General features: G+C 44.8%; 1 protein-coding gene across 3 annotated transcripts in view; it reads right to left on the bottom strand.

The window, feature by feature from the left end:
- The window catches only part of LOC137651194 (peroxisomal leader peptide-processing protease), a 318,149-nt gene that overhangs the window by 95,135 nt on the left and 195,285 nt on the right, over positions 1–27,729 (bottom strand). For all 3 annotated transcript variants that reach the window (XM_068384358.1, XM_068384350.1, XM_068384367.1), the window contains exon 6: positions 26,487–26,682. In XM_068384358.1, coding sequence (XP_068240459.1) covers positions 26,487–26,682 — 196 coding nt within the window. The remainder of the gene's footprint in view (positions 1–26,486; positions 26,683–27,729) is intronic.

Below are 27,729 nucleotides of genomic sequence, written 5' to 3'. Positions count from 1 at the left end.
CATGACTAGAAAAAATAGTAATTACTGTATAAAAACTTGATATAAAAAAGATTCTGCTCAGTGATTAATCCAGTGGGAGATAAACAGTTCTTATTATGAGTCTCAAAATTCTGTCTTGGGACATGCGGCGTGATTCAGCAATCTGTTGGTGAGCCATATTAATCTCTCGCAGCACTGGAGACAGGCTAAGCTAGTGACTCTCCAAGTACAAACTGGGTGTCTTTAATAGATCGATAACCTCGCATAACAATTGGAATTTGCGGGTTATCGACATTCTCTGATGTGAACCAGAGACAGAATCTGTAGACTCAAAAGAAGACAATAAAAATCCCGAAAAACCAGGCAATAACTCATGGCAAAGCTCTGTTAAAGAAAAGCCAAATGGAGCTATCGGGTCCAGATCAAATACACACAACTATACCACCTCAGTCTCGAGTTCCGGCTGGTGTTTTAATCTGCCATCAGAATGTCGGAAAGGGTTTGAATTTTGAGGTGACTCAGGAGTGGAGGAAAGTTCCCTCTCTGTAGTATCTGTCTGGTCAGTGAGACGAGACCTCCACTCCATGACTCGAGGCTGAACTAAAGGTAGGTCAGGAATAGGACCTTTTGACTTAGTGCATGGGCGACTAAAATTCACTAGAGGTGGAATTATCAAGCAACAGTCAGTTGTCGCAATCGGGTGGAAAAAGCCAAGAAAGTCATAATCAGGATATATGGACACTGCTCAGTTAGAAACAGGGCTTTCTAAACTAGCAGGTCTTGACCAGTCGGGACTAGAACAATTGGAGCCAGCAGAAAGTGGTTCCAACAATGGAATGCTGAAAACTTCCCAGAATTTCCAACTCCCTGGAGGATGAACGGCACCTTCCTCTCAGAAAGAGGAGGCTAAGAATCGGGGTGTTGGAAATTCAGGCAAAGGAGAGTGTGCCACCAATTTGGGAGTCAAAATAGGGGTTTCACTCATTTCAGTGGGGCTGTTCTCCCACAGTTGGAGGACCACACGATCTCGAATAGAATCAAGCTTCATTACAGGAGTTTCATCAAAATATTCTTGAGGATATAACCAAGCATCCAACCAGAGCTCTTTTCCCCTCAAAAGTCCTAGCTGGCTTAAGAATGGGCTTAGACTAACTAATAGTTCTTGTAGGACGGTAACTTTTCTTTTGTCCTCGGGACTTGTTACAGTCCCGAGACAAAAGTCATGATATGACTAATGCAGCTACCCCATAAGAATCACCATCGATACTATAACCAGAACTCTCAGAGACTTCAGAGGAAGTCAGCCTATTATTCACAAGTCCTGGACTATTCTGAGTCTCAGTTACAGGATCAGGACCCCTCGGATACCAGAGAAAGTGCCTCCTTAGATAGACTGGAGGTTCAAGTCAGGCCTTTGACTGGATATGATGAGCTTTTATCAGTTCACCATCAGGCATTCTCTGCAGCTCATAGGTGACCTTATTCTTGTGTACCTTAGTAACATGGAACACCCCCTCAAACCCAGGGATGAGCTTGTTTGACAGAAGGTGTCCCAACTGGTGCATCTTTTTAAGAACCAGAGAACCCTCCTTAAACGATTTGTACCGAGGATGTCCTTCAGCCCATGGGTCTCTTGTTTGTGCTGACAGCAACTTATCTCACTACTTATCTTTAATAGGTTTCAATACAGGATTTTTTAATTCTTTGTTTGGCAATCTTCATCTTAAACTAAATTTCTAGAACATGAAGCCCGAAGGTTTTTGCAAAGTCTTTGCAAAGTACGTCACGGCAACTGACCACATGAAAACTGCTTGGAGGGTTGCCACGACAAAAGTCTCCAGGGCTCAAAAGGCCAAAGGGGGTTTGCCTTATTATTTTAGTGTCTCTAGGGGAAGACTCTGTCAATGCATACACTGAGGGGTTAGCCTGAGGAGGTTGTGACGTAGAATACTCTGGTCCGTAGAACCTTACTTCTTTAAAGTAATGGGGGGAGGATCTTGTTGGAACTACTGGAAGCAAAGAGTTGTTAGATCCACAGACATGATTGTCAATTCAATCTAGGGCCAACTAGCAAGACCCAACCATGACAGCTCCAGAGAAAGTCTCAACTCTTGAGGGGCACCTAAGTACCAATCAAAAACTCAGCACCTACATGAAGCTGGTAGCTTCTCACAAACGAGAGCAAGAACCTCCAAAAATACACACCTCGACTCCAGGCTGCATACTTCCATTGTTATTGGACCCAGATCTAGTACATTCAAGGCAAGCGAATCCTGAGTTTCCTCACCTCTTGCGAGAGATGATGGCTCAGCAGTTTGCTCAGGAGCTTTACTCCCATCATTACGCATGAGAGCATTCTGTCCTAAGTAGAGAAATTACAATATAATTAGGGGCTGTATAAGGACCAAGCTGTTTGTCATCTAAACCTCTCTGGCACCAATAAACTAGAGATAAAAGATGTAATAAGTACCCCTAACTATTTTGATCGTGATGGAGAGTAAGCCACAAACAAGTGGCATGAGCAAGGGGTTGTGCCACCTCAGCCATCAAACCATGGCTGCCTGCTGTGCTTAAGCTTGTAAATATGTCCAAGGGCCATGAGGTGCTATTTTCTCAATAAAAGATAACAAAGTATCCAAAACAGAGAAAAGAGTAGCACTCTCTTGTCCAGGCAGAAAAGGTAAAGGAGGAAACCCAACATCTGGCCAACGGCAAGAGTGCATGGGAACATACATCTCCGGCTAGCCTAGCTACCGGGATAGTCAAGCCAGCCACCTGGCTCTTGGCCCAACAAGACCATAGTAAATGGACAGGGATGGGAGAAAGGGCCATGGTTATGAACAAAGGGCTGGAAGCATTGGGACATGATAAATGAAAATTGCATGGCCCAGCAAAGGTTTGTGCATCCCCACCTAGGCTGGCTACCACGGTAATCTTGCCCCCGGGGGACCATGGTCCCGATGGGAGGTGTCCACCTCACCTGAGAGATGTTGTTATCAAGAACTCTTATTATTGCAGCTTTGATTGGCCTTCCTGGAAATACTTGATTTCTTTTTGTTCTTCTTAGAAGGGCCTGAATCAAAATCAAATAGAGAGGAGAAAGAGGAATAGTTGGAAGAGGAGGAAGAGTGAAGATGGCTATGTGTTGTTAAGAGAAGATTTACCACAGCTGAATAATTTACTGTATTTTACAACAGCACAAATGTTTGTTTAATTTTCCTTAATGTACTGCATATTGCTCTCCTTCAAGTGGAACAATCAACAAACAGCAGCATACAACATATCTTCCCTAAACTTATCTAACACTTCTATCTTTTCTTCCTTGGCCATCACCTTCAAATGCTGAGGTAGATTTGGTGGATGGTGTAAATGATATCTTAGGCGACATGGCAAAAGATGAAAAAAAAAATCACAAATTTTTAAGTAATTTGTATTTTTCCTAACATACTTACCTAGAACTACTTTCTTAGGAGTTACTGATAACTCTTTCCCAACCGACCAGAATTTTGTGTAGTTTACCCTATTCCCATTTTCTATGGGGTGACATCAGGCGGAGTGATACGCGCCCTGAGGCGACCTGGGGTCGGAGAGCGTACTAGCTCAGGTCGTGCTCCTCAGTAAGTTTCGTCGGAAAGATTCTCCTCAGCCCTGCAGGGCCCTCAGGGAAGGATGGGTGGGCCATAACCCGAAAGTAGTTCTAGGTAATTACGTTAGGAAAAATACAAATTACTTAAAAATTTGTGATTTGTTCCAACACAGAGTACTTACCTAGAACTACTTTCTTAGGAGACTTAAACTTTAGGAGGTGGGAGTGTCCTGCAGGGACTAGAGACCGAAGGTTGGAAGCACGAGGGAAAAAAAGGAACCTAGATAGGGGACTAGGTTCCGACGACCACTACTAGAAAACTGAATGAAAATAGGGGAAACTACCCAAAAAACTATCTTAGTGTCTAAGTGGCTTACCTCTGTACAAACACTTCTGAGACGTATTCCTTGCTGAAGACGTATTCCTTGCTGAAGACGTGTATCCTGGCCGCCAGGGCCTTTTGAGTCACTTCCACGCAGGGGATTAAGGGCCAGGGGAAGGATGATAAGGGGAAAGGTAAGGGATGAACATGTGTCCCTTGGCTTACCGCCCCCGGTTTCCCCGGGGCCATGACCTTAAATCTTTTGAAGGGCCGAAATGACCAGGCCAAGGGCGAACCCATCCAAGGATTTCCTAGAACAGTCCTTCAGGTAATGCTCCGTGAACGTGGACTGTCTGGACCAGGTACCCACTTTCAGGATTTGGCCCACGGCCATGTTCTTTTCAAATGCTAGGGAGGTGCTAAGACCCCTAATATCATGAGGCCTTGGCTTGCTTGAGAGAGGGGTTCCTGAAGCATCGTAAGCCCTCTTGATCACTTGGCGTAGCCAGAAGGAGATTGAATTCTTGGAGACTGGTTTCTTCACCCGTCCGGTCGAAACGAATAAACTCTTGATCTCAGGTCGGAGCCTGGATGTCCTTTCAAGGAATTTCCTTACTGCTCTGACCGGGCATAAGAGCAAGTCTTTAGGATTGTCTGACCGAGGGATCGCTGGGACCGAAAAGCCCTCGAACCGAGGATCCCAACAAGCTGGGTTCTGTGTTTTGGCCACAAAGTTAGGAACGAACTTAAACGAAGCCTCACACCACCCTTTTGAGTGTGAGACCTCGTACGATAGTCCGTGTAACTCACTAACTCTCTTTGCGAAGCCAGGGCCAAGAGGAAGACTGTTTTGAGGGTGAGCTCATTATCTAGGATGTCCTTACAGGGCTCGAAGGGCAGTTCTGATAGGGCTTTGAGTACTCTGGCTAGGTCCCACTGCGGTACCCTCATCTCCTGTGGGGGGCATGACTGCTCAAAACTCCTGATGAGCATCGAGATGTGTCGGGAGGCTCCCAAATCAATGCCCTTTAGGAGGAAGACTTGACCTAATGCTGCCCGTACTCCTTTTATGGCTGGGATGGAAAAGCCCACATCGTCTCTGAGGTACACCAGGAAGTCCGCTATGTCGTGGATCGAAGCCCCCAAGGGTTTGATATCCCGGGAAGTGCACCATTTTGAGAAGACTGCCCATTTTGCCTGGTATACTGCGATTGAGGAACGCCTTAAGTAACCCGACATCCTCGCCGCGGTCCTCAATGAGTATCCATCTTTCTTCAGTAGCCGCTCGATAACCTCCACGCATGAAGGCGGAGGGACCGAGGGTTTTCGTGAAACCTTTGGAAGTGGGGCTGACGGAGAAGGTCTGGCCTGTCCGGGAGCGGCCAAGGAGGAAGAAGGGCCAGTTCTTTTAGGTCTGCGAACCACTCCTTCTCCGGCCACCAAGGCGCGACCAAAGTCATCTGGAGGTTGGCTGTTGCTCTTACTCTGTGGAGGACTTGCCTTATCATCCCGAAGGTGGGGAAGGCGTACACATCGAGGCCGTCCCAAGGGTGTTGGAAGGCGTCCTCGAACGCCGCTGATGGATCTGGGACTGGAGAACAGAACACGGGGAGCTGGGCGTTCAGACGTGTGGCGAAAAGGTCCACTCCCTGAGAACCCCACTTCAGTATGACTGACCGAGCTATTCCCGGGTGTAGAGTCCACTCTGACCCTATCACCTAGCCTACTCTGCTGAGGCCGTCTGCCAGGACGTTCTTCTTTCTTGGGATGAACCTTGCTGTGAATTCGATCCCTTCTTCTGCAGCCCATCCAGTAGTTCTGTCGATAACGCGCATAGCTCCTTCGACTTTAGACCCCCTTTCTTCTTTACGTAGGCTACTACCGTGGCGTTGTCGCACATTAACGCCACTGTGTTCCCCCGGAGGAGGTGAACGAATTCCTGACTCCCCCTCAGCACAGCCATCATCTCTAGAACGTTTATGTGCCGCGTTGCTTCCTAGCGCGACCATTTTCCTTTTGTCGACTTGTCGAGTAGGTGAGCTCCCCAACCTTCCTTCGATGCATCCGTAAACAATAGCACTTCCGGAGGGTCGGGTGCGAAGGGCATCCCCTTCTCGGTGTTCGTCCTGTCGTGCCACCACTGCAAGACCACCTTCGCTTCTGGGGAGACCAGAACCACCTTGTGGGGATTTCTTCCTTGGGTCCAGTGTTCCTTCAGGTTCCATTGCACTGCCCGGAGTTTGAGTCTCCCTTGTGGCACTAACTTTTCCAACGACACTAGGTGGGCCAGCAACCTCTGCCAATCCTTGGCCCTCCTGGCTTGGTCCATCAGGAAGGGTTGCAGAACTCGCTCCAGGTTTTCCAACCTCTACAATGAGGGGAAGGCTCTCACTAGTTGGGTGTCCAGGACCATCCCTAAGTAGGTCATCCTGGTGGTGGGACTCAATTGGGACTTTTCTAAGTTGATTGTGATACCCAACTCCTTGCAGAGACGGAGCAACTTCGCGCCCTGCTCCTTCAGTTCTTCCCTTGAGGCTGAAAGAAGCAGCCAATCATCTAGGTATCGGATCAGACAGATGGCCTGCTCGTGTGCCCATACGGAGACCGTCGTGAAAACTCTTGTAAACACCTGAGGGGCCATCGACAGTGCGAAGCAAAGGGTCTTGAATTACCGGACTCGGGTATCCCATTTTATCCTGAGGAACTTCCTGCTGGAGGGGTGAACGGGGATTTGGAAGTAGGCGTCCTTAAGATCCAGGGATATCATGAAGTCCCCTTCCCTCAAGGCGGCCAACACTGTCCTCGCAGTGTTCATCTTGAAGTCGGTTTTCGCCACAAACTTGTTGACGGCCGACAGGTCTATTACTGTCCTCCACCCCCCTGTCGCCTTCTCCACCAGGAAGAGCCTGCTGTAGAACCCCGGGCCGGGATCTTCGACTGGTTCCAACGCTCCCTTGGAGATCATGGACGACACCTGCTCTTGCAACGCCACCCATTTCAAGGGGTCCTTGGGTATCAACCACTCGGCCTGAAGGGCTGGAATGAGAGGGGGAGGTTCTGCTAGGAAGGGTAGTCTGTAACCTTCCCTCAGGATTGTCACTATCCAGGGATCCACACCGTAATCCCGCCATGCTTGCCAAGAGTGTTTGAGGCATCCCCCTACTTGAGGCTCCTGTAGGAGTAGGGGGCCTCGCCTCCTATCTCCTTCTGGAGGAGCGGCCGGACCGACCTCTCCTTGAGTTTCCGAAGGACGGTCTAAAGTTTGACTGAGGTGTTGTGATACCTCTACGGGGGGGGGGGGGGGGGGGGGGCTGTGTTGCTTACAGCCAAGGATCCGAAGAAGCCTCTCTTCTAGGTTGGGCAGGGGATGAACGGGAAGGGTGAGGGACGTCCACGGAGGGTCTCCTGTGTGGTGGGCGTCTCATGGGAGGAGGTCTATGCTCTCCCACGTCTTTCATTTGCCTCACCCTCTCCATCGTCTCTTCCACTATCTTGAGGGGGAAGATAGACTCGTCCCAGACCGAGGTATTCCGCAACTTTCTCGCCTCCCGGTCAGGGAGTTTCCTCACTAACTTGCTGAGGACTGTATCCCTTTTCCTCAGGACCCAATTGGTAGCCTGGGAGAGAGATTGGTACGATAAAAACTTTAGGGCTTTGCCCCCTAAGCTAATCAGCTCTTTCAATAAGGCTTGGTTCTCTGGGAGGGACAGATCATGTGAAGACTGAAAGCCTACCAACCTGCAAGGCCCACCAGTCTAACCAGGAGGACACGTAAACCAAGTCTTGGGCCATCATGGAGGTCTCCGAAGGTGAAAAACACACCAGGGCCGTGGACGCTCTGCCTTCAGCGGCACCCTGGTTCAACGTGGTAATGGCTGTCACCACTGCGCGGGGCCCTCCACGACGACCTTCTGGCACGTAGAATCTCTTCTGCGTCCTTAGCCCCGGGAGCAGCTTCGAGGAACTTTGACTCCTGGGGGCGTCTGCCAGGCCGGCCAAGAATTTGTCTATATGCTCCATACCCAGCTTGACGTCAGGAGCTAAGGGTAGAGCTAAGGAGGGCTTCTGTTGCACTAGATTCTCCACCAGCCTGCTGAGTCCGGAGATCCAGGTCTGTTCCGTGGCGGGCTTGGGTTCATCCAGCCGATGGTGCCGTCTTATGAGGGCCAACACTTTTCGATAGGAGGAGATGTCATCCGATGAGAACTCTCCTCCTTCTACCAGGGCCTCCGTCACCAGTCCCTCCGCACGAGTATCTTCGGACGGGCGGACCCGCAGGGGCGAAGGTATCCATCATGGGATTACCTTGCCCTGCGGGGTTTCTCGTGTCCGTGGGGTTATCCCGGGCCGTCGGGCGCCCTTGGTGCTTAATGAAGTCAGCCAAGGTGCCCGCGGCTGGAGCCACGCCTTCCATCTGGTGGAGCACCTCCCTCCGCAAAGTAGATGTAGCGGAGGCCTTCGTGGACTTAGGCGCGTCACGGGGGGCTTGGATAGACCTCCCTTGACGGGGTTCTGGTCCGTAGGCGGAGAAGGAGGGGCGAGACGGTGAAGATGAGGCTCTAGGGAGCCAACCGGAAGCTGTGGTGACCTTAAACAGCTCGCTCCGGGGCACCGTGATGTTCACCCAATCTTTCGACTTACAGTGATCCCTCGTTTATCGCGGTAGATAGGTTCCAGACCCAACCGCGATAGGCGAAAATCCGCGAAGTAGTGACACCATATTTACGTGTTTATTTAACATGTATATTCAGACTTTTAAAACCTTCCCTTGTACGTAGTACTGTTAACAAACTACCCTTTAATGTACAGAACACTTAATGCATGTACTACAGTACCCTAAACTAAAACAGGCACAAATATTAAAGGCGATTTTATATCATGCATTTCCTAAACACGCCAAAAAGCACGATAAAAAATGGCAACCAATGTTTTGTTTACGTTTGTCTCTGATCATAATGAAGAAACAAACGCATTTAGCGTACACATCTGTGTATAGGTTAGTTTTTGCATCGATTATATTGATTATACAGTATGTTGATTCTGTTATTACCAATGTTTTACTTAATTTTTCTTAGGACTTCCAAATGAAATGTTTTTCTTTATGACGCCGCCTGGAACGGCGGCGTCATAAAGTACGCTCCATCTTCGATCGTAATAAACAAACAAAGGCATTTAACGCGCATGATGAAAGTGATAAATAATGATATTACAGTAAAAGCTTTTAGAAAATATGTTATTACAAATATTATTTACCGTATCTATATAAAATCATACATACATAGCAAAGCAGGAAAACAATTTACGAGAGAGAGAGAGAGAGAGAGAGAGAGAGAGAGGAGAGAGAGAGAGAGGAGAGAGAGAGAGAGAGAGAGAGAGATTGTTGTTTTACGTACGTAAATGTAAATTTTAAACAAAAAATAGCCCCATTTCATATAAAATAGGTTATTACAAATATTTTATTTTATCAGTAGTCTGTATAATACTGTAAAGTTCAGTACAGTATGTTGTTGTTAGTCGTGGCGATGAAATTCTCACGAAACAAAAACACGGCATTCGATTACAACAGCCGATTCATTCTCTCTCTCTCTCTCTCTCTCTCTCTCTCTCTCTCTCTCTCTCTCTCTCTCTCTCTCTCTCTCTCTCTCTCTCTCTCTCTCTCTCTCTCATTGTGTTATACAATACTTACATATAGATGAAGAAACTAAAATTAGTTTTCTTAGTGTCAATTAAATACGAAACGAAAAATTTATGCCGAGTTTACATCCATTTCAATCGTTGCTAAAAACACGGCATCCAATTTCATCAGCAAACCACTATTTTTTGGGAAACATCATTTTATTCTAGAAAATTGCTACTCTTTAAATAGTTTTCTGGGCTCGAACCTGTGCCGCCCAGTGAATAAGCTCCATTTAAGCACTTATTCTTAGGTAATTTACTGCTAAATATACCAGAGAAAAAATGTAAAGGAGTGCTAGGTTAACTAGCTCGCTCACCTATTGGTGTCGGTATAAAATTGGGCGTATATTCCAGAGGTCCCGCACTATTTAGATTAATCCACGACAGAGAACCCCAATAGAGGAGAGCCGTTCAACCTCACTCGGTACTACTACAATGCATCCGCTCAGAACCCAACTCCGTTTAGCACGACTTGTGCAGTAACCCGCATTTTTCTAGTGCTCTCGATTTTTGGATATTTTCTAGTGAATTATGGCTTCTTCGTCGGTTTCCCAGGAGACACCGTCTAAGTTAAGTACCAAGCTGGGTTTTACTGTGTTTTGAGCAACCTAGATCGTTTAATATTTATATTATAGGAGTTTATTCTCTTCGTTCATACCGATCTTGCTTGATTTCACTACAGTTGGTACTCCTGTTTTTGAGAGCTTTTAATTTTCACTTGCGGTGTTACTATGTGTATTATTTTTGTTATCAAATATTATTTGTTATTGTGAATATTCATTATTTAGCGTTTAGAATCCTCGTGGTTCAAATTTTGGGCCGATATCATTTACGTATCGCTATGGCTGCCGACCGTGCTAAGGCGGCAATGTTATTTTAGCCATCAGGTGTGTCTTTTGTGATTTAATTATTTATGTTGCATGCCTTGCCCAAAAATTTTCTATGTGTTTATTCATATATTTAACGCTATTATTATTTTTATAATGAATATTTGTGCCATTACTCCGTTTGATCTGTCTGGTTGGGGATCGTCAGTTGGTAGCCCTGCTGCCTCGTATCACGTGATCCTCCCCCACGCTCCCCCTCTAGCTAGGTGGGAGGCTAGGCTTCTCCCCCCTCCACTAAGGGACCGTTGCCTTCCCTCCTTTTAGAGGGGGTAGTTAAGTGTTTATGGACTTTGTCCTCCGGGTGGCCCGGCGGTTTAGTCTCTGTCTAGTCTGGTTGGCCACCGGTCAACAGAGTTGGATCCCGGTGCACCCTATTTTATATTCACTTTTCATTCTGGCTTATGTTATACGAAACCCTCCGGGTTTGATTGGCAGTTCTTAGTTACAGTTCCGCCCCCCTATTATTTTATAACATTTCCTATGATGATTATATATGACAGATCACTACCCCGGAGTCTCTAAAGGAATTGGTATTGAATATACCTTTATTTCCCGGCCCGGGGTCTACCCCACCCCGGGAAATCAGACACTATGTGTCTTAATTCCTTGTTATTGCATCCTTTTTTATGCTCCCGGCTTGACCGGAATGGATGGCTATACTTTAGTTTCAAGTTAGACTTATGTTTAGGCCCGGGACCCCCGGTCCCGCCCCTATGTAAGAATATTACAGTTAAGCTCTAACCTTGCGTTAGACCTATGTTAGGCCCGGGTCCTCCGGACCCGCCCCTATAAAAAAAAAAAAAAAAAAAAAAAAAAAAAAAAAATTATTTTATTTTTTACAGTCTAATCTTGTGTTAGACCTATGTTAGGCCCGGGTCCTCGGGACCCGCCCCTACTTAAAAGAATAGTACAGTTAAGCTCTATTCTTGTGTTAGACCTATGTTAGGCCACTTAAAGAATAGTACAGTTAAGCTCTAATCTTGTGTTAGACCTATGTTAGGCCCGGGTCCTCCAGACCCGCCCCTAATTAAGAGAATTACAGTTTCTCATATACTATTCTTTTTACAGATGGTGCATTGTCTGACGCCGGCCTGTGCAGCTGTTCTGCACCAGCCTTGTGGCCACTCCGTCTGCCGATCTCACGCCCCTTGTGGGGTTCAACTGGAAGACGTTGTGGTATGGCACCCGGATAACTGTGTGATTTGCTTCGACCTCATCACTACCCTTGGATCTGACTCGGTGAGTCCCGTTGGCTATATTGCCTTCTTATTTTATTTACTATTAGTAAGATATCTATGGTCTTGAAGGACCATTGGGAGTCTCCCTTTTATAATTCCCCCTATTATTTCAGGCATCCCCGGAGCAAAAGTCTGCGGCTCGGGCCACACTGAAGGTGTGGATTGGTGGGTTTGCCCGGAATGTAAAGTCTAAGCGGCCGTACGTCCTATCTGAGGACTACTGCACCATGGTTTACCCCAACGCCAAGTCTTCAGCTGCTGTGGCTAGGCATGTGGCAGCTCCCATCATTGCCCACATTGATGCCACTATAACGGGTCTCATCGACCCAGAGCAAGATCCATCGGACGCCCCCGGAGGTCTGGAGGACAATGTTGCCTCCATGAACCTGGACGTCGAACCAATGTTGCTAGACGAGCCGGATACAGGTAGGGTGGTAAGTGAGGCAGGTGTGTCCGGCGCTGAGATTCCTATCCTCAGCCCCGCTCTTTCTTCTTCTTCTGATCGCTCTTCCTTTCTTGGATTTTCTGGGGACCGTGATTCGTCTCAACGTTCATACCCGGTTCCCCCTAAGGATAAGTCTACTTCAAGGACCTTACCCAAAGCTCGCAAGCCTCACAAGACTTCTCATGGCTCTAAACATGGTACGAACCCGTCTTCAAAGACCTCTGGTTCCTCCTCTAAGTCTCACGACCCGGGAGTTCCTTCCGCCCCTCCTGCTGCTAGCCCGGGCCTTTCCGAATCAGCTATGCTTCGCATCGTGTCGGAGATGCAGGAAAAGTTGGTTTCGGAGATGCAGTCGAGGATGGACACGATGTTCTCTAACTTCGGTCAGAGAATTGGGGCTTTAGAGCAAGGAGCTCCGGAGAGAGTCCAAAGCTCTCTCATACCGGATGCCTCTAAGCTCCCGCCGTTTGCCAAGAACAACCCCTGGCGGATGGCTCTTCATTCCCCGTTCTCAGACGGAATGTTGACTCTGGAGGGCCTTGGCACTCGTCCTCTAGAGGACTTTGAATTCTTTCCTCCGGGTCTGGCATTTCCATTTCATGGTTATGCCAGACTTACCGAGGAAGCTTTAGTCCGATTAGACAAGGTCCCCAAAGAGACGGTCATCTTCCCGAAGGAGCAAGCCCAATCTGTTTGGGCCAGATTTTTGAATGACATCGGCTGCACTAACACCATGCTGACGCCTCATAAAAGCTCCTTTACGATGTTCTTAATGGACAAGACCACCTTGACTCCATGCGTCAATAAGGTGGCAGAGCTTGCCTTTCAATATGCTCTGGAGGAGAAGCCCTTGCCTCCCATCCGAGAGGTGGATCCAATCTCCCTCCTTCTTCCCTCAGGTATTGAGTGTTGGGACAACGTCCATACCACCTTTACCTCCGGCAAGCTTGCAGCAGACTGTGCCTCAGTCTTGTTTAGTGAGAAGCTTCCCCGTCTCCCGGAATCTCTCATTAAACAGGAATATGATTCCCGCCTACGTGTGGGCCGTACTCTAAACCTGGCCACATCCACGGAGTCGATAGCCTTGACTTACGATACGGAGAGTATTTTTAAGTCTCTCAACAAGGCTACGTTACAGTCGTTATATTATGACTTGTATGACTTTGCTACTGCTAAACGCAGATGTCGCAAGCATGTTCTAGCTGAGGCGACGATTAGGCATGAACCTAATAAACTCATCCGGTCCTCCTGTTGGGGTTCAAATCTCTTCCCCGAGGATCTCGTAGAGGAAGTCTTGGCGGAGGCCACTAGGGTTAATCAGAGCCTTAAAGCCCGTTGGGGTTTGACCCCTAAACGCAAGTATGACCCCGCAAATTATCAAGCCCGGGGTAGGAAGAAGCTTAGACCATATACCTCCACCCAGTTCAGGCAACAACAGAGTGCTTCATCCAACTTCCGGCTGCCTCTTCCTCCATCTTCTGTTGCCCCTGCACAGCCTTCCACCTCTCGGGCTCCTTCGGATGACTATGTCACCGTTCTGCTACCTAAGAGCCAGCTTTCTGGTGCCTCCGCCACTTCCCCTGCCTTTAACCAGTCCTACGAGGCTCATAGCTCTTCCCAGAGTTATGGTAGAGGTAGAGGCTACCACCGTGGCTCTAACCAGAACAAAGGCAGGGGAAGAGCCTTTCGCAGAGGAAAGAACTTCCGAGGCGGACGTGGAGGCAACTCCTCAAACCAATACTGAGGTGCAGCAGGTAGGGGGGAGGCTCTATGCCTTCTGCAACAAATGGAGGTTCAGTCCCTGGGCGTTCAGTATCATCTCCAAGGGACTAGGGTGGAGTTGGATTCAAGGACCTCCTCCTCCGAACAAATTTCGTCAACATTCCACTCCGGACCTGGTCGAATTTGTCCAGGATCTTTTACAAAAGAATGCCATACAAGAAACGAAACATCTGAAGTTTCAAGGTCGGCTGTTCAGTGTCCCGAAGAAGGATTCAGACAAGAGAAGAGTGATTCTAGATCTATCCCTTCTCAACTTGTCCATTCAATGCGACAAGTTTCGAATGCTTACCGTCTCGCAGGTGCGGACCTTACTTCCCCGTGGGGCCGTCACCACCTCTATCGATCTTACAGACGCCTACTATCACGTCCCGATAGCGAGACACTTCCGTCCGTACCTAGGCTTTCGCTTAGGGGACAAAAGTTACTCCTTCAAGGTGATGCCTTTCGGGCTCAACATTGCCCCAAGGATCTTCACAAAGCTAGCAGAAGTCGCTGTTCAGGAACTCAGGAATCAAGGGATTCAAGTAGTAGCCTATCTGGACGACTGGCTCATTTGGTCAGACAACTCCCAAAATTGCCTAAAAGCCACTCACAAAGTCATCCATTATCTTCAATCTCTAGGCTTCCAGATCAACTTCAAGAAGTCCCGTCTTCTTCCAAAATCGAAGTTCCAATGGCTCGGCCTGCAATGGGATCTTATATCTCATACTCTGTGTCTTCCCAGACCCAAGAGGTTAGAGATTGCAAGGAACACCAAACGCTTTCTCAAAGACAAAGTAAGTTCCAGACGGCTTCAAGAGAAGATTCTGGGGTCCCTTCAGTTTGCCTCAGTGACGGATCTTCTTCTGAAGGCAAAATTGAAAGATATCAATCGTGTCTGGCGTTCGAGGGCGAACCGGAAGCTCCGGGACAGGAAAGTCCGCCTTCCTCCCATTCTACGGGAAAGACTTCTTCCTTGGACAAGAGCAAACAGTCTGTCAAAGTCAGTTCCCCTTCGATTTCCGCCCCCGGAATTAATCATTCACACAGACGCATCCCTATCAGGTTGGGGCGGCTATTCTCAGCTCAAGAAAGTTCAAGGTCTTTGGACTCCCTTGTTCTGCCATTTTCACATCAATGTGCTAGAGGCCATGGCAGTTCTTCTAACCCTGAAACGTCTCGCTCTTCCCAAGAAACAACACCTTCGTCTGGTCCTCGACAGCGAAGTGGTGGTCCGCTGCCTCAACAGAGGCGGGTCAAAGTCAGGGCCTCTGAACCATGTTCTAGTAGCCATATTCTCCCTAGCAGCCTCGAACCGTTGGCATCTTTCAGCTGTCCACCTGGCGGGAGTCCGGAATGTAGTGGCAGACGCCCTGTCCCGGACCTCCCCTCTAGAATCGGAATGGTCACTCGATCTAAAGTCATTTCGGTGGATTCTCTCTCAGGTTCCCGGTCTCCAAGTGGACCTCTTCGCCACGGAATCCAACCACAAATTGAGAGTATATGTGGCTCCCAATCTAGACCCTCAGGCTTACGCCACAGACGCCATGTCACAGAATTGGGACAACTGGGAAAAGATTTATCTCTTTCCCCCGGTGAATCTTTTGCTGAAAGTTCTAGACAAACTGAGATCCTTCAAGGGACAAGTAGCCTTGGTCGCACCCAACTGGCCCAAGAGCAACTGGTATCCTCTCCTGCGGGAGTTGAGACTATACCCTCACCCGATACCCAATCCGGTTCTGTCTCAGATAGTACAAACACGCGTTGTGTACGCTTTCTCAAACATTCAGAGCGCCCTAACTTTATGGACTTTATGAAGTTTGCGGCTATGCATGGTGCCAATATTGATCCTCAAAACACCTTGTTCCTAGAATCAGATAAACGGGATTCCACCATCCGTCAGTATGACTCTGCAGTTAAAAAGTTGGCAAAATTTTTAATAGACTCAGACGTGAACTGTATGAACTTGAACCTTACAGTCACTTTCTTTAGATCTTTATTAGAATCAGGTCTGGCAGCCAATACTATCACCACTATTAAATCGGCTCTGAAAAAGATCTTCCTAGTGGGTTTTAACATAGACTTAACCGACTCTTTGTTAGCTTCAATTCCGAAAGCTTGTGCCAGACTGAAACCGGTTACTCGTCCTACCCCGGTGACCTGGTTCCTTAATGACGTACTCAAATTGGCTTCTGATACCATTAACAGTTCTTGTGATTACATGCCCCTTCTCAGGAAAACACTTTTCCTAGTGAGCTTGGCTTCCGGGGCAAGAATTTCTGAATTGGCAGCCTTGTCGAGAGACCCGGGTCATATTGACTTTCTGCCTTCAGGAGAGGTCCTTCTTTCTCCTAACAAATTCTTTTTGGCTAAGAATGAAGACCCTCAAAACAGATGGACCTCCTGGAAAATTGTTCCCCTCACGCAAGATCCGTCGCTGTGCCCTGTCACTACTCTTAGGTCTTATCTATCCCGGACCTCCTCTAACTCCTCGGGGCCTCTATTCGTTAGAGAACAAGGCGGTACCATTACTATTAAAGGGATCAGGCAACAAATTTTGTATTTTATTAAACAAGCTAACCCTGACTCTTTTCCTCTTGCACATGATATCAGGGCGGTTGCCACCTCGGTGAACTTCTTTCACCACATGAATTTTACAGACCTTTCCAGGTATACAGGGTGGAAATCACCGTCAGTGTTCAAGAAACACTACCTTAAACATTTGGAAGCCCTAAAATTTTCTACAGTAGCCGCAGGGAGCGTAGTTACTCCCGAGTAACTCACAGGTTAATGCCTTGACTCTTTATCTCTCCCTCTTACCTGCCTCATTTATACCCTATTGTATTCGTTGGTCTCCCACCTGAATACTGTTATTATATTTGTAAATTTTATGCTCCTGAGTATCTGTATATATTATCACTCACGGCATTATTATACCTACCTTATTGGATTTATGTTCATATTTAAGATACCCTTATAATTGTTTTTTGGTACTCATCTCTGATTAAAGCATCCTGTATTTCTCTTACGCTTATGTTTTTTCCTTTATTTTGCAAGTTTGGTGACATTTTTCTCTTGTATAGATTCACTGGGCGGCACAGGTTCGAGCCCAGAAAAGGGATTTTGACGTAGGAAAAATCTATTTCTGGGCGAAGGACCTGTGCCGCCCAGTGAACCCTCCCAGCTCCTCTCCCTTGGAGTCCCCAAACTTTGGGTGCTAAGGAGTTGGGTTCTGAGCGGATGCATTGTAGTAGTACCGAGTGAGGTTGAACGGCTCTCCTCTATTGGGGTTCTCTGTCGTGGATTAATCTAAATAGTGCGGGACCTCTGGAATATACGCCCAATTTTATACCGACACCAATAGGTGAGCGAGCTAGTTAACCTAGCACTCCTTTACATTTTTTCTCTGGTATATTTAGCAGTAAATTACCTAAGAATAAGTGCTTAAATGGAGCTTATTCACTGGGCGGCACAGGTCCTTCGCCCAGAAATAGATTTTTCCTACGTCAAAATCCCTTAATTGCACATTAAGAAAGCGTGTACTTTTGTTTTTAAATTTCGGGTGGTTTAAAAATCGAGTATTGTTGACTTCTTTTTGTTTTACTTTTTGCTGTGATCAGATCAGCTGACGTCTAGCTGCCGCTCTTGAGAGCGTACGAATACACTAACAAAGTATCGTTTATACCATTTCTTAACTTATTCAAACCGTCTATACAGTTGATATTATATAAGCACCAATGTGTTATAACCTATCAAATTTTTTTTGTTAATTACATTTAAAACAACACACACACACACACACACTCTCTCTCTCTCTCTCTCTCTCTCTCTCTCTCTCTCTCTCTCTCTCTCTGGGCTACTTTTCACTACCTCCCATTCCTTACCTCTCTCTATCTCTCTAACAAATGATATCTTTGTTGCTCCTCAAAGTTTCATTTATATTAAAAATCAATCATGATTCAATTTTCCTTACTTTCTCCAATCTCGCACCATCGGTCACATCGCTGTATTTTCGAAATTTCCGGAAAATCCAGGATATATGTATACTGTATACATGCGTTATGAAAAAAATCCGCGAAGTGGTGAATCCGCAATAGTCGAACCGCGAAGTAGCGAGGGATCATTGTACTCCTTTTAGCCTTCTTCTTGGATGGTCTGGACTCTTTCTTATTTTGTCTGAAACGGGAGCGGGACTTTTTCTTTTTCCGGGACTTCTCCCGCTTCCTCTTCGTGGACTTGGTTTCGTCCTCCGATGACGATGAATCCGAGGACGAGGAGGAGGAGAGGGAATCAGCCGAATCGCCTGAGACATCCAACTCAGCAGGGGGAATTCCATGTCGAATTTCCGGTGCCGCGGGCTGAAGAAATACGGGCGGGAGCGTTGACGAGGGCGCCAGGGGAGACCGAGGCACCTTCTTACGGGCGAACCAATGATCAAACTCCTCCTCTAGCCTGAAGGGTGACCTGAAGGGCGTCCTAGGGGGATCCCAAACGGCAGGGTCTGAAATAGACGAACTACCTTTCTCGGCGTTCCCCCCCCCCCTTAATGAAGTCAGCCAAGGTGCCCGCGGCTGGAGCCACGCCTTCCATCTGGTGGAGCACCTCCCTCCGCAGAGTAGATGTAGCGGAGGCCTTCGTGGACTTAGGCGCGTCACGGGGGGCTTGGATAGACCTCCCTTGACGGGGTTCTGGTCCGTAGGCGGAGGAGGGGTGAGACGGTGAAGATGAGGCTCTAGGGAGCCAACCGGAAGCTGTGGTGACCTTAAACAGCTCGCTCCGGGGCACCGTGATGTTCACCCAATCTTTCGACTTACAGTGATCCCTCGTTTATCGCGGTAGATAGGTTCCAGACCCAACCGCGATAGGCGAAAATCCGCGAAGTAGTGACACCATATTTACGTGTTTATTTAACATGTATATTCAGACTTTTAAAACCTTCCCTTGTACGTAGTACTGTACTGTTAACAAACTACCCTTTAATGTACAGAACACTTAATGCATGTACTACAGTACCCTAAACTAAAACAGGCACAAATATTAAAGGCGATTTTATATCATGCATTTCCTAAACACGCCAAAAAGCATGATAAAAAATGGCAACCAATGTTTTGTTTACGTTTGTCTCTGATCATAATGAAGAAACAAACGCATTTAGCGTACACATCTGTGTATAGGTTAGTTTTTGCATCGATTATATTGATTATACAGTATGTTGATTTTGTTATTACCAATGTTTTACTTAATTTTTCTTAGGACTTCCAAATGAAATGTTTTTCTTTATGACGCCGCCTGGAACGGCGGCGTCATAAAGTACGCTCCATCTTCGATCTAATAAACAAACGAAGGCATTTAACGCGCATGATGAAAGTGATAAATAATGATATTACAGTAAAAGCTTTTAGAAAATATGTTATTACAAATATTATTTACCGTATCTATATAAAATCATACATACGTAGCAAAGCAGGAAAACAATTTACGAGAGAGAGAGAGAGAGAGAGAGAGAGAGAGAGAGAGAGAGAGAGAGAGAGAGAGAGAGAGAGAGAGAGAGAGAGAGAGAGAGAGTTGTTTTACGTACGTAAATGTAAATTTTAAACAAAAAATAGCCCCATTTCATATAAAATAGGTTATTACAAATATTTTATTTTATCAGTAGTCTGTATAATACTGTAAAGTTCAGTACAGTATGTTGTTGTTAGTCGTGGCGATGAAATTCTCACGATACAAAAACACGGCATTCGATTACAACAGCCGATTCATTCTCTCTCTCTCTCTCTCTCTCTCTCTCTCTCTCTCTCTCTCTCTCTCTCTCTCTCTCTCTCTCCCTTTGTGTTATACAATACTTACATATAGATGAAGAAACTAAAATTAGTTTTCTTAGTGTCAATTAAATACGAAACGAAAAATTTATGCCGAGTTTACATCCATTTCAATCGTTGCTAAAAACACGGCATCCAATTTCATCAGCAAACCACTATTTTTTGGGAACATCATTTTATTCTAGAAAATTGCTACTCTTTAAATAGTTAATTGCACATTAAGAAAGCGTGTACTTTTGTTTTTAAATTTCGGGTGGTTTAAAAATCGAGTATTGTTGACTTCTTTTTGTTTTACTTTTTGCTGTTATCAGATCAGCTGACATCTAGCTGCCGCTCTTGAGAGCGTACGAATACACTAACAAAGTATCGTTTATACCATTTCTTAACTTATTCAAACCGTCTATACAGTTGATATTATATAAGCACCAATGTGTTATAACCTATCAAATTTTTTTTGTTTATTACATTTAAAACAACACACACACACACACACACACACACACACACACACACACACACACACTCTCTCTCTCTCTCTCTCTCTCTCTCTCTCTCTCTCTCTCTCTCTCTCTCTCTCTCTCTCTCTGGGCTACTTTTCGCTACCTCCCATTCCTTACCTCTCTCTATCTCTCTAACAAATGATATCTTTGTTGCTCCTCAAAGTTTCATTTATATTGAAAATCAATCATGATTCAATTTTCCTTACTTTCTCCAATCTCGCACCATCGGTCACATCGCGGTATTTTCGAAATTTCCGGAAAATCCAGGATATATGTATATACATGCGTTATGAAAAAAATCCGCGAAGTGGTGAATCCGCAATAGTCGAACCGCGAAGTAGCGATGGATCATTGTACTCCTTTTAGCCTTCTTCTTGGATGGTCTGGACTCTTTCTTATTTTGTCTGGAACGGGAGCGGGACTTTTTCTTTTTCCGGGACTTCTCCCGCTTCCTCTTCGTGGACTTGGTTTCGTCCTCCGATGACGATGAATCCGAGGACGAGGATGACGAGGAGGAGGAGAGGGAATCAGCCGAATCGCCTGAGACATCCAACTCAGCAGGGGGAATTCCATGTCGAATTTCCGGTGCCGCGGGCTGAAGAAATACGGGCGGGAACGTTGACGAGGGCGCCAGGGGAGACCGAGGCACCTTCTTACGGGCTAACCAATGATCAAACTCCTCCTCTAGCCTGAAGGGTGACCTGAAGGGCGTACTAGGGGGATCCCAAACGGCAGGGTCTGAAATAGACGAACTACCTTTCTCGGCGTCCCCCCCCCCCCCCGCGCGGCCGAAGCACCTGAAACACATACCCAAGATGCTGGGGAAGAGGTAGCACCCGACTTCCCCCACATAGGGTCTTCAGTAGAGATGGGCCCTGCGGGCACCAGGACCTCGTCTCCCACACACACTCCCGACACATTCCCGCACCTCCCTCAGGCCCCTCACATGCCTGTATCACACCAGAAACTTCCCCCACAGACAATTCAGACTCCTGGGGAAGGGCAATGGGCCGCTTCCCCGCAACGGACTTACCTCGTCCCCCACTCTGGGTAGGGGAAGAGGGAAGGGAGCCACGTTCCGACGAGGCATCTGGAGACACCAAAGAGGAAGACACGTTAGCTTTCTTGGGCGACTTCTTGGCCGCCTTCTTCTTCTTGTTCCATAAAGGACCCACTGGATCTCGCCCCGGGACTCGCACTCCGAGCATACCTTGCCCCTACATGACGAACACAGCGAGTGGGGGTCAACCTCGGGCTTCGAAAGGAAAGCCCCACAAGACTTACCAGCCACAGGCCCAGGGCAACGGCGGGGATGCTCCATAACGAAACACTAACACACCAAGAGACACAGGGACACAGAGGAAAGGGTAAGGATAAGGACACGGGGACCACGTGGTGGACACAAAGGGTCGGGGACACAAAGGGTCACACTGGGTAAGAGAGAGCGCGGCGAGATGTGAATCACGTCGCGACCAGAAACTTACTGAGGAGCACGACCTGAGCTAGCACGTTCTCCGACCCCGGGTCGCCTCAGGGCACGTATCACTCCGCCTGAGGTCACCCCATAGAAAATGGGAATAGGGTTAACTACACAAAATTCTGGTCGGTTGGGAAAGAGTTACCAGTAACTCCTAAGAAAGTAGTTCAAGGTAAGTACTCTGTGTTGGAACAAACAGGATTTAAAAGAGGGTTAGCATGTAAGATTTTAGCATCAGAAATACTGCAAACAATAAGGTTTGGAGGTGCAATAACCAATGCTGAAAAATATTCTAGAAAAGATTAACATAAACAGTTTTATTGCCTCCCCAATGAATAATGGAATCTGCAAAACTCAGACCAGATATCAATTCTTTATTATTACTTTAATACTTCTTTACTGTATTTTTCAGATGCATTTCAATTACCGTGCATAAACAATTAAGAGCTTTACGCATGTCCTTTCTTTTTGTGTATATCGCCAGGAGCTTTTTTCCGGAAGGGCACTTTGCTTTTGTTAAATAAACTCACTAAAGTGTACTACTATCATGTTACAGAGACTATGCACATCTATGTACAGAACAACACATGAAATGACAATGTATGGCAATCTCTCTTTTTCAAGCTTTCCTTGATACAATACATGAAATAAAGATTGCATACAATCGTCATTTTCCCTAGATAAGCATGGGTTATGAAACTTGAAAAACATGGGTGCACAGTGTAGTTATTTGTACAGAAGAAAATTCTTTGAAAACAAAGCTGTTGCTAAAAACGCATTACAAATAGCGCTAGTTTGATTGTCACTAGTTATTATTTGCTAGATCCTCACAGATATATTTTGTAAACAGCGGATATGGCTGAAATAAAATGCAAATTGTGTTTCAATGTTGATTGTTCATCATCATTTTAATGCCTTTTTTATTGCTTTCGAATGAATTCTAACATCTACCAACTACAGTTATGTTTTTTTTTACTGGTTTCCTAACTGACTAATCTCACTTTCCCACTATTGTGCTATCAAAAATATGCACACCCATTTGCACAGAACAAAAAGAAAATCACATCATAAACATCATCTCATAATATATTCAAAGTACACTATCTTAAAGAAATCTTTTCCGGTCATAAAACACCTAATTTCAATTTCTTCTAGCATGTAATATTCACTAAATGTTGCAAGAATAACCTCATTAAATACAATTATATCTCTCTTTATGTCAGTTAAACATACATATTGTTAAACACAAAAGTATAATTTACTTTTTGGTGTTTTACCCGATGTTACATTGGCTCCTATTTCGCATAATAACAATGAAGTGCTGTTTTGTAGAGAACTGTACTTCACAAAGGAATCTTATTAATGTAGATATCTATCAATCTATCTACCAAGGCACTTCCCCCAATTTTTGGGGTATAGTCAACGTAAAAAAGGGTGACTTTTCTTCTCTTAGTTCCTCCCAGCCTGATGAAGGATTCAGCCAAGTTTGGTTGGTACTGCTTGGTGCCACAGCTCACCCTCCAATGTTATCCACCACACATGAAATTTCTTATGCTGAATCCCCTACAGTTGCTACCTCAGAAATCACCAAGGTGACTGGAGGAAGCAACAGGACCTATCAGAACTAGATCACAATCCCTCACCATTCATTACTATTTCTAACACGCTCTTTTGCCTTTCTCACATCTATCCCCCTATTACCTACAGCTTTCCTCATTCCATCCATATACCCAATCCTTGGTCTTCCTCTTATACGTCTCCCATTAACTCTTGCATTCATCACCTTCTTCAGCAGATGGGCACTTTCCATTCTCTACATGGCCAAACCACCTCAACAGATTCATATCCACTCTAGCTCTTAATTCCTTTCTTACATCCGTTCTCCCCCTCACTACTTCGTTCCTAACACTATCTAATCGAGATATACCAGCCATACTCCTCAAACACTTCATCTCAAACACATTCAATTTCTGTCTCTCCGTCACTTTCATTCCTCTCAACTCAGATTCGTACATCAGAGTTGGTACAATCACTTGCTCATATAAAACTCTCTTTACATTCCTTCCTAACCCTCTACTCTTTACCACTCCCCATCACTTTACATCCTTCATTCACTCTCAGACATACATCTTTTTTCACTCCACCATTTGTAGCAATAAGAGATCCCAAGTACTTATATTGATCAACTTCCTCCTCAAGTAACTCTCCATACAACATGACATTCTATCTAGCACCACCCTCCCTTCTTGTGCATCTCATAACCTTGCTCTTACCCCCATTAACTCTTTAACTTTCTTATCTTACACACCCTTCCAAATTCAGTCACTAATCGACACAGTTTCTCCTCAAGTCTGCAACCAATACAGTATCATCTGCAAACAACAGCTGATTCACCTCCCATTCATGATCACTCTCATCTGTCAGTTTCAGTCCTTAACCAAGCACTTAAGCATTCACCTCTCTTACAACTCCATCATCTTCATCATCCTCATCATCATCAGCTGTTACTAGTCCACTGCAGAACAAAGGCCTCAAACATGTCCTTCCACTTGCATTTGTTTATGGTCTCTCTGTGCCGGTCTAAGCACTCAGACTTCCTTAGTTCGTCGATCCATTGTCTTCTCTTCCTTCTTCTGCTTCTTTTACAATCTCTAGGGACCAATTCTGTTATTCTTAATGTCCATCTATTATCTATCATTCTCATTATATGTCTTGCCCATGTCCTTTTCCTTTTTTACAAGTTGTTAGAATATCCTCTACTTTAGTTTGCTCTGGTCCCCTTGTTGCTCTTTTTCTGTCTCTTAGTGTTATTCCCATTATTATTCGGGCCAACAACTCCATCAACAAACAAATTGAATAATCATGGCAAACATAACTGTCTTAACCCAACTCTCACTGGAAACCACTCACTTCATTTCCTATCATAACACATGGTTTACTGCCAATGCACAAGTTCTTCACTGCTTACAACAACCTTCCACCAATTCCATATAACATCATCACATTCCATACCACTTCCCAATCAACTCTATCATATGCTTTCTCTAGATCCATAAATGCAATACACACCTCCTTACCTTTTGATAAATATTTTTCACATATCAGTATAACTGTAAAAATCTGATCCATACATCCCCTACCTCTTCTAAAACCACCTACACTTCTAAAATCACACCCTCTGTTTTATCCTTAATTCTATTAATCAACAGTCTACCATACACTTTTCCAACCAAACTCAACAAATTAATACCCCTAGAATTACAAAACTCATGCACATCTCTCTCTTACCTTTGTATAGCGGTACAATACACATACATACCCAGTCCACTGGCACCACTGACAACATAAAACATATATTAAACAATCTTACCAACCATTCATGTACAGTAACACCCCCTTCCTTCAACATCTTAGCCTTCACACCATCCGTACCAGGTACTTTTCTTGCTCACATTTCATCTAGTGCTCTCTTTATTTCCTCTTGTAATCCGTCTCTCTCATTCTCATCTCCTATCACTGACACCTCAACACCTGCAACAGCAATTATATCTGTTTCCCAATTTTCCTCAACATTCAGCAACCTTTCAAAATATTCAGCCCCCTTTTCCTTGCCTCATCTCCTCTCAACAACCTTCCACTTTCATCTTTCACTGTTTCTTCATTCCTCGATCTACCCTCCCTTACTCTCTTCACTTCTTTCCCAAACTTCTTACTCTTCATACAAACGACCCAATCCCTGACTCCACCTTCAGCCAGCCACGCTCTTTGCCTCAGCTATCTTATGTTTTACTTCCACATTTTTCTCTATATTTTTCGTAATTCTCTACACTTTTATTCCACAACCATTCTTCAAATGACCTCTTTTTTTTCTTCCACTTTCATCTTCACTCCTTCATTCCACCATTCACTACCCTTTCTCATGCTGCCTTCAATAATCTCTTGTCACACACATGAGTTGCAAGCCCCAAAAAAATTTTATTTTACTAACTTACATTTCTCCTCTGGTTTTTATAAAAGGACAACTGGTTGTCAATACATGTATAGAGAACATATACTGGAAGTCACTTTACAGGACGGAAATCTGACCTACATCGAAAAACAACTTATGTTGGATTCCCTAGAACCAATTAACAATATAGGGTGAGGTATTACTACATTCTTGTATTGGTAATTACTTACACGACTTTTTTTATTTTTTATTCTTATTCATAATTTTTTCATTCTTAAGTACCTTCAAATACATATGTATCATAGTTTTTTCATGAACATCCCCTAATGTTCGTATATGTTCGTATTGCTTCTGTTCCAGAAGTTCAGTTTAATAGACATTTACTCATAAAATTAAAAAATCTTAAAAATTTTCCAATCTTCTTTTGCCTTAATAAACAAATGATTTTAGTGAAGGAAGGAATATACTAAACCCAAAAAGGGGTTTACACAAAGGTGTACAAAAGGGGACATTTGATTCTCACTCCGAGTATGAAGATGGCGACTTGGTGCAAATTAGTAGCACTGTCTCCAGTATTAATACTGGTTCTCAGTGATGATGTGCTATTGGTTGCCAAATAATTTTCAAACATTGGTGCTTTCATTGGTTCAACTGAGCTTGAATCTCTGAGTCTTACTTCTACACACTGAGCCTGTGTCTTGCATGTTAAAACACTGGTCTTAGAACTGGGGAGACCATATTTCTTTGATATTTTATACATTACATAAACATTTCATTTTCCCATATCAGTATTGACCACAGAATCAAACTCAGACATATACAACCAAAATCTATAAAAAAAAATTACCCTTAGGTGGAAGGCAGGATGCTAATGGTAAAGCTTCAAGTAAAGTACCAGATGTCTGCACCAGAGCTATGTCCCACATACTTGAACCAGATTTTCCTCTATTATCTGAACTTCTTTGACGAAAGCCCTGAGGATATGTACGATATATAACCTGACCAGTCATACTGGTTCCTTCTGTAGTAATAACCACAACCTCCTGAAAAAGAAAGGTACAATACTATGAGACCAAACCTATTAATATTATAACTAAATCTCCATGATGTTTATAAGTGTATATTTTGATGTGATTGGGCAATTCAATCAAAGCTCCCATTTATAACGTCACTATACTTTTAACCTATGGCTTAACAGTTCCTTTGCATAAAATGCTCAAAATATACAAGCTAAAAAATAACATACACTTCATTTTCTGTCAAGCTAGTTTGAAAGCAATGATATTGATGGTTCTATTATATACCTTCACAACCTCAAATATTTCCTAACTTATTCAGCGCATTTTCCTTTTCTAACCTTGTCTAATGTAGCATAAACATGAATAAAATTGCTTCAAAATAAGTGTAAATAAGATCACTTTAGTTTATGCTTATTTTCCTAATAGAATTTTAATGAAAAAACTTGTTATTCCTATACTCACCTGATGTTCATACAATATTTCTCTGTTCTCAAAGCAGACATATTGACATTACCAATAAAAAAACTAAAATATTTTCCTTTTTCTTACCTTCAAGAGGCTCATGTCTCTTGCCTATCAGCACAACATCTGGTGGCTAATGGCAAAACTCAAGGTGTGGCTAGCCAGCAACTGCTTATCTTCAGTCTCGAAGTCAAGACTAATAACCTAACATCCTGACTTCATTAGTCGTTAGGGAGGATGGGCTTGCAAATGAACATCAGGTGAGTATAGAAATCACTAATTTTCAAAAAAGTTAATTTATTCCTATGAACCTCCCACACACTGATGGAAGTGGGTCCTGCAGGGGGAATAGTTAATTCAAGTTCTTAAAATAATATTTCTTTATTGCACTAGACTCACCTCTAGTTCCTCATTACCAAACTTACAATAATGTTACAAACAAATTCTTCAGATAGTGCTAATAAATCCTTTCTATTACTTATTACTTATCTATTAAAAGAAAACCAACCTTTACTACACATCACCTCCCGCAGCTACCATGACACCAGAAGCCAAGCAATCAACATTAACAAAACCAGATTTCTTTATGAAATCCCAAAATGGGATGCC

The sequence above is a fragment of the Palaemon carinicauda genome, chromosome 1 (genome assembly GCF_036898095.1).
Source record: "Palaemon carinicauda isolate YSFRI2023 chromosome 1, ASM3689809v2, whole genome shotgun sequence".
In the NCBI taxonomy this organism is placed as follows: domain Eukaryota; kingdom Metazoa; phylum Arthropoda; class Malacostraca; order Decapoda; family Palaemonidae; genus Palaemon; species Palaemon carinicauda.
The sequence above is the reverse complement of the archived record's forward strand: the minus strand, read 5'-3'. Positions and strand labels throughout refer to the sequence as shown.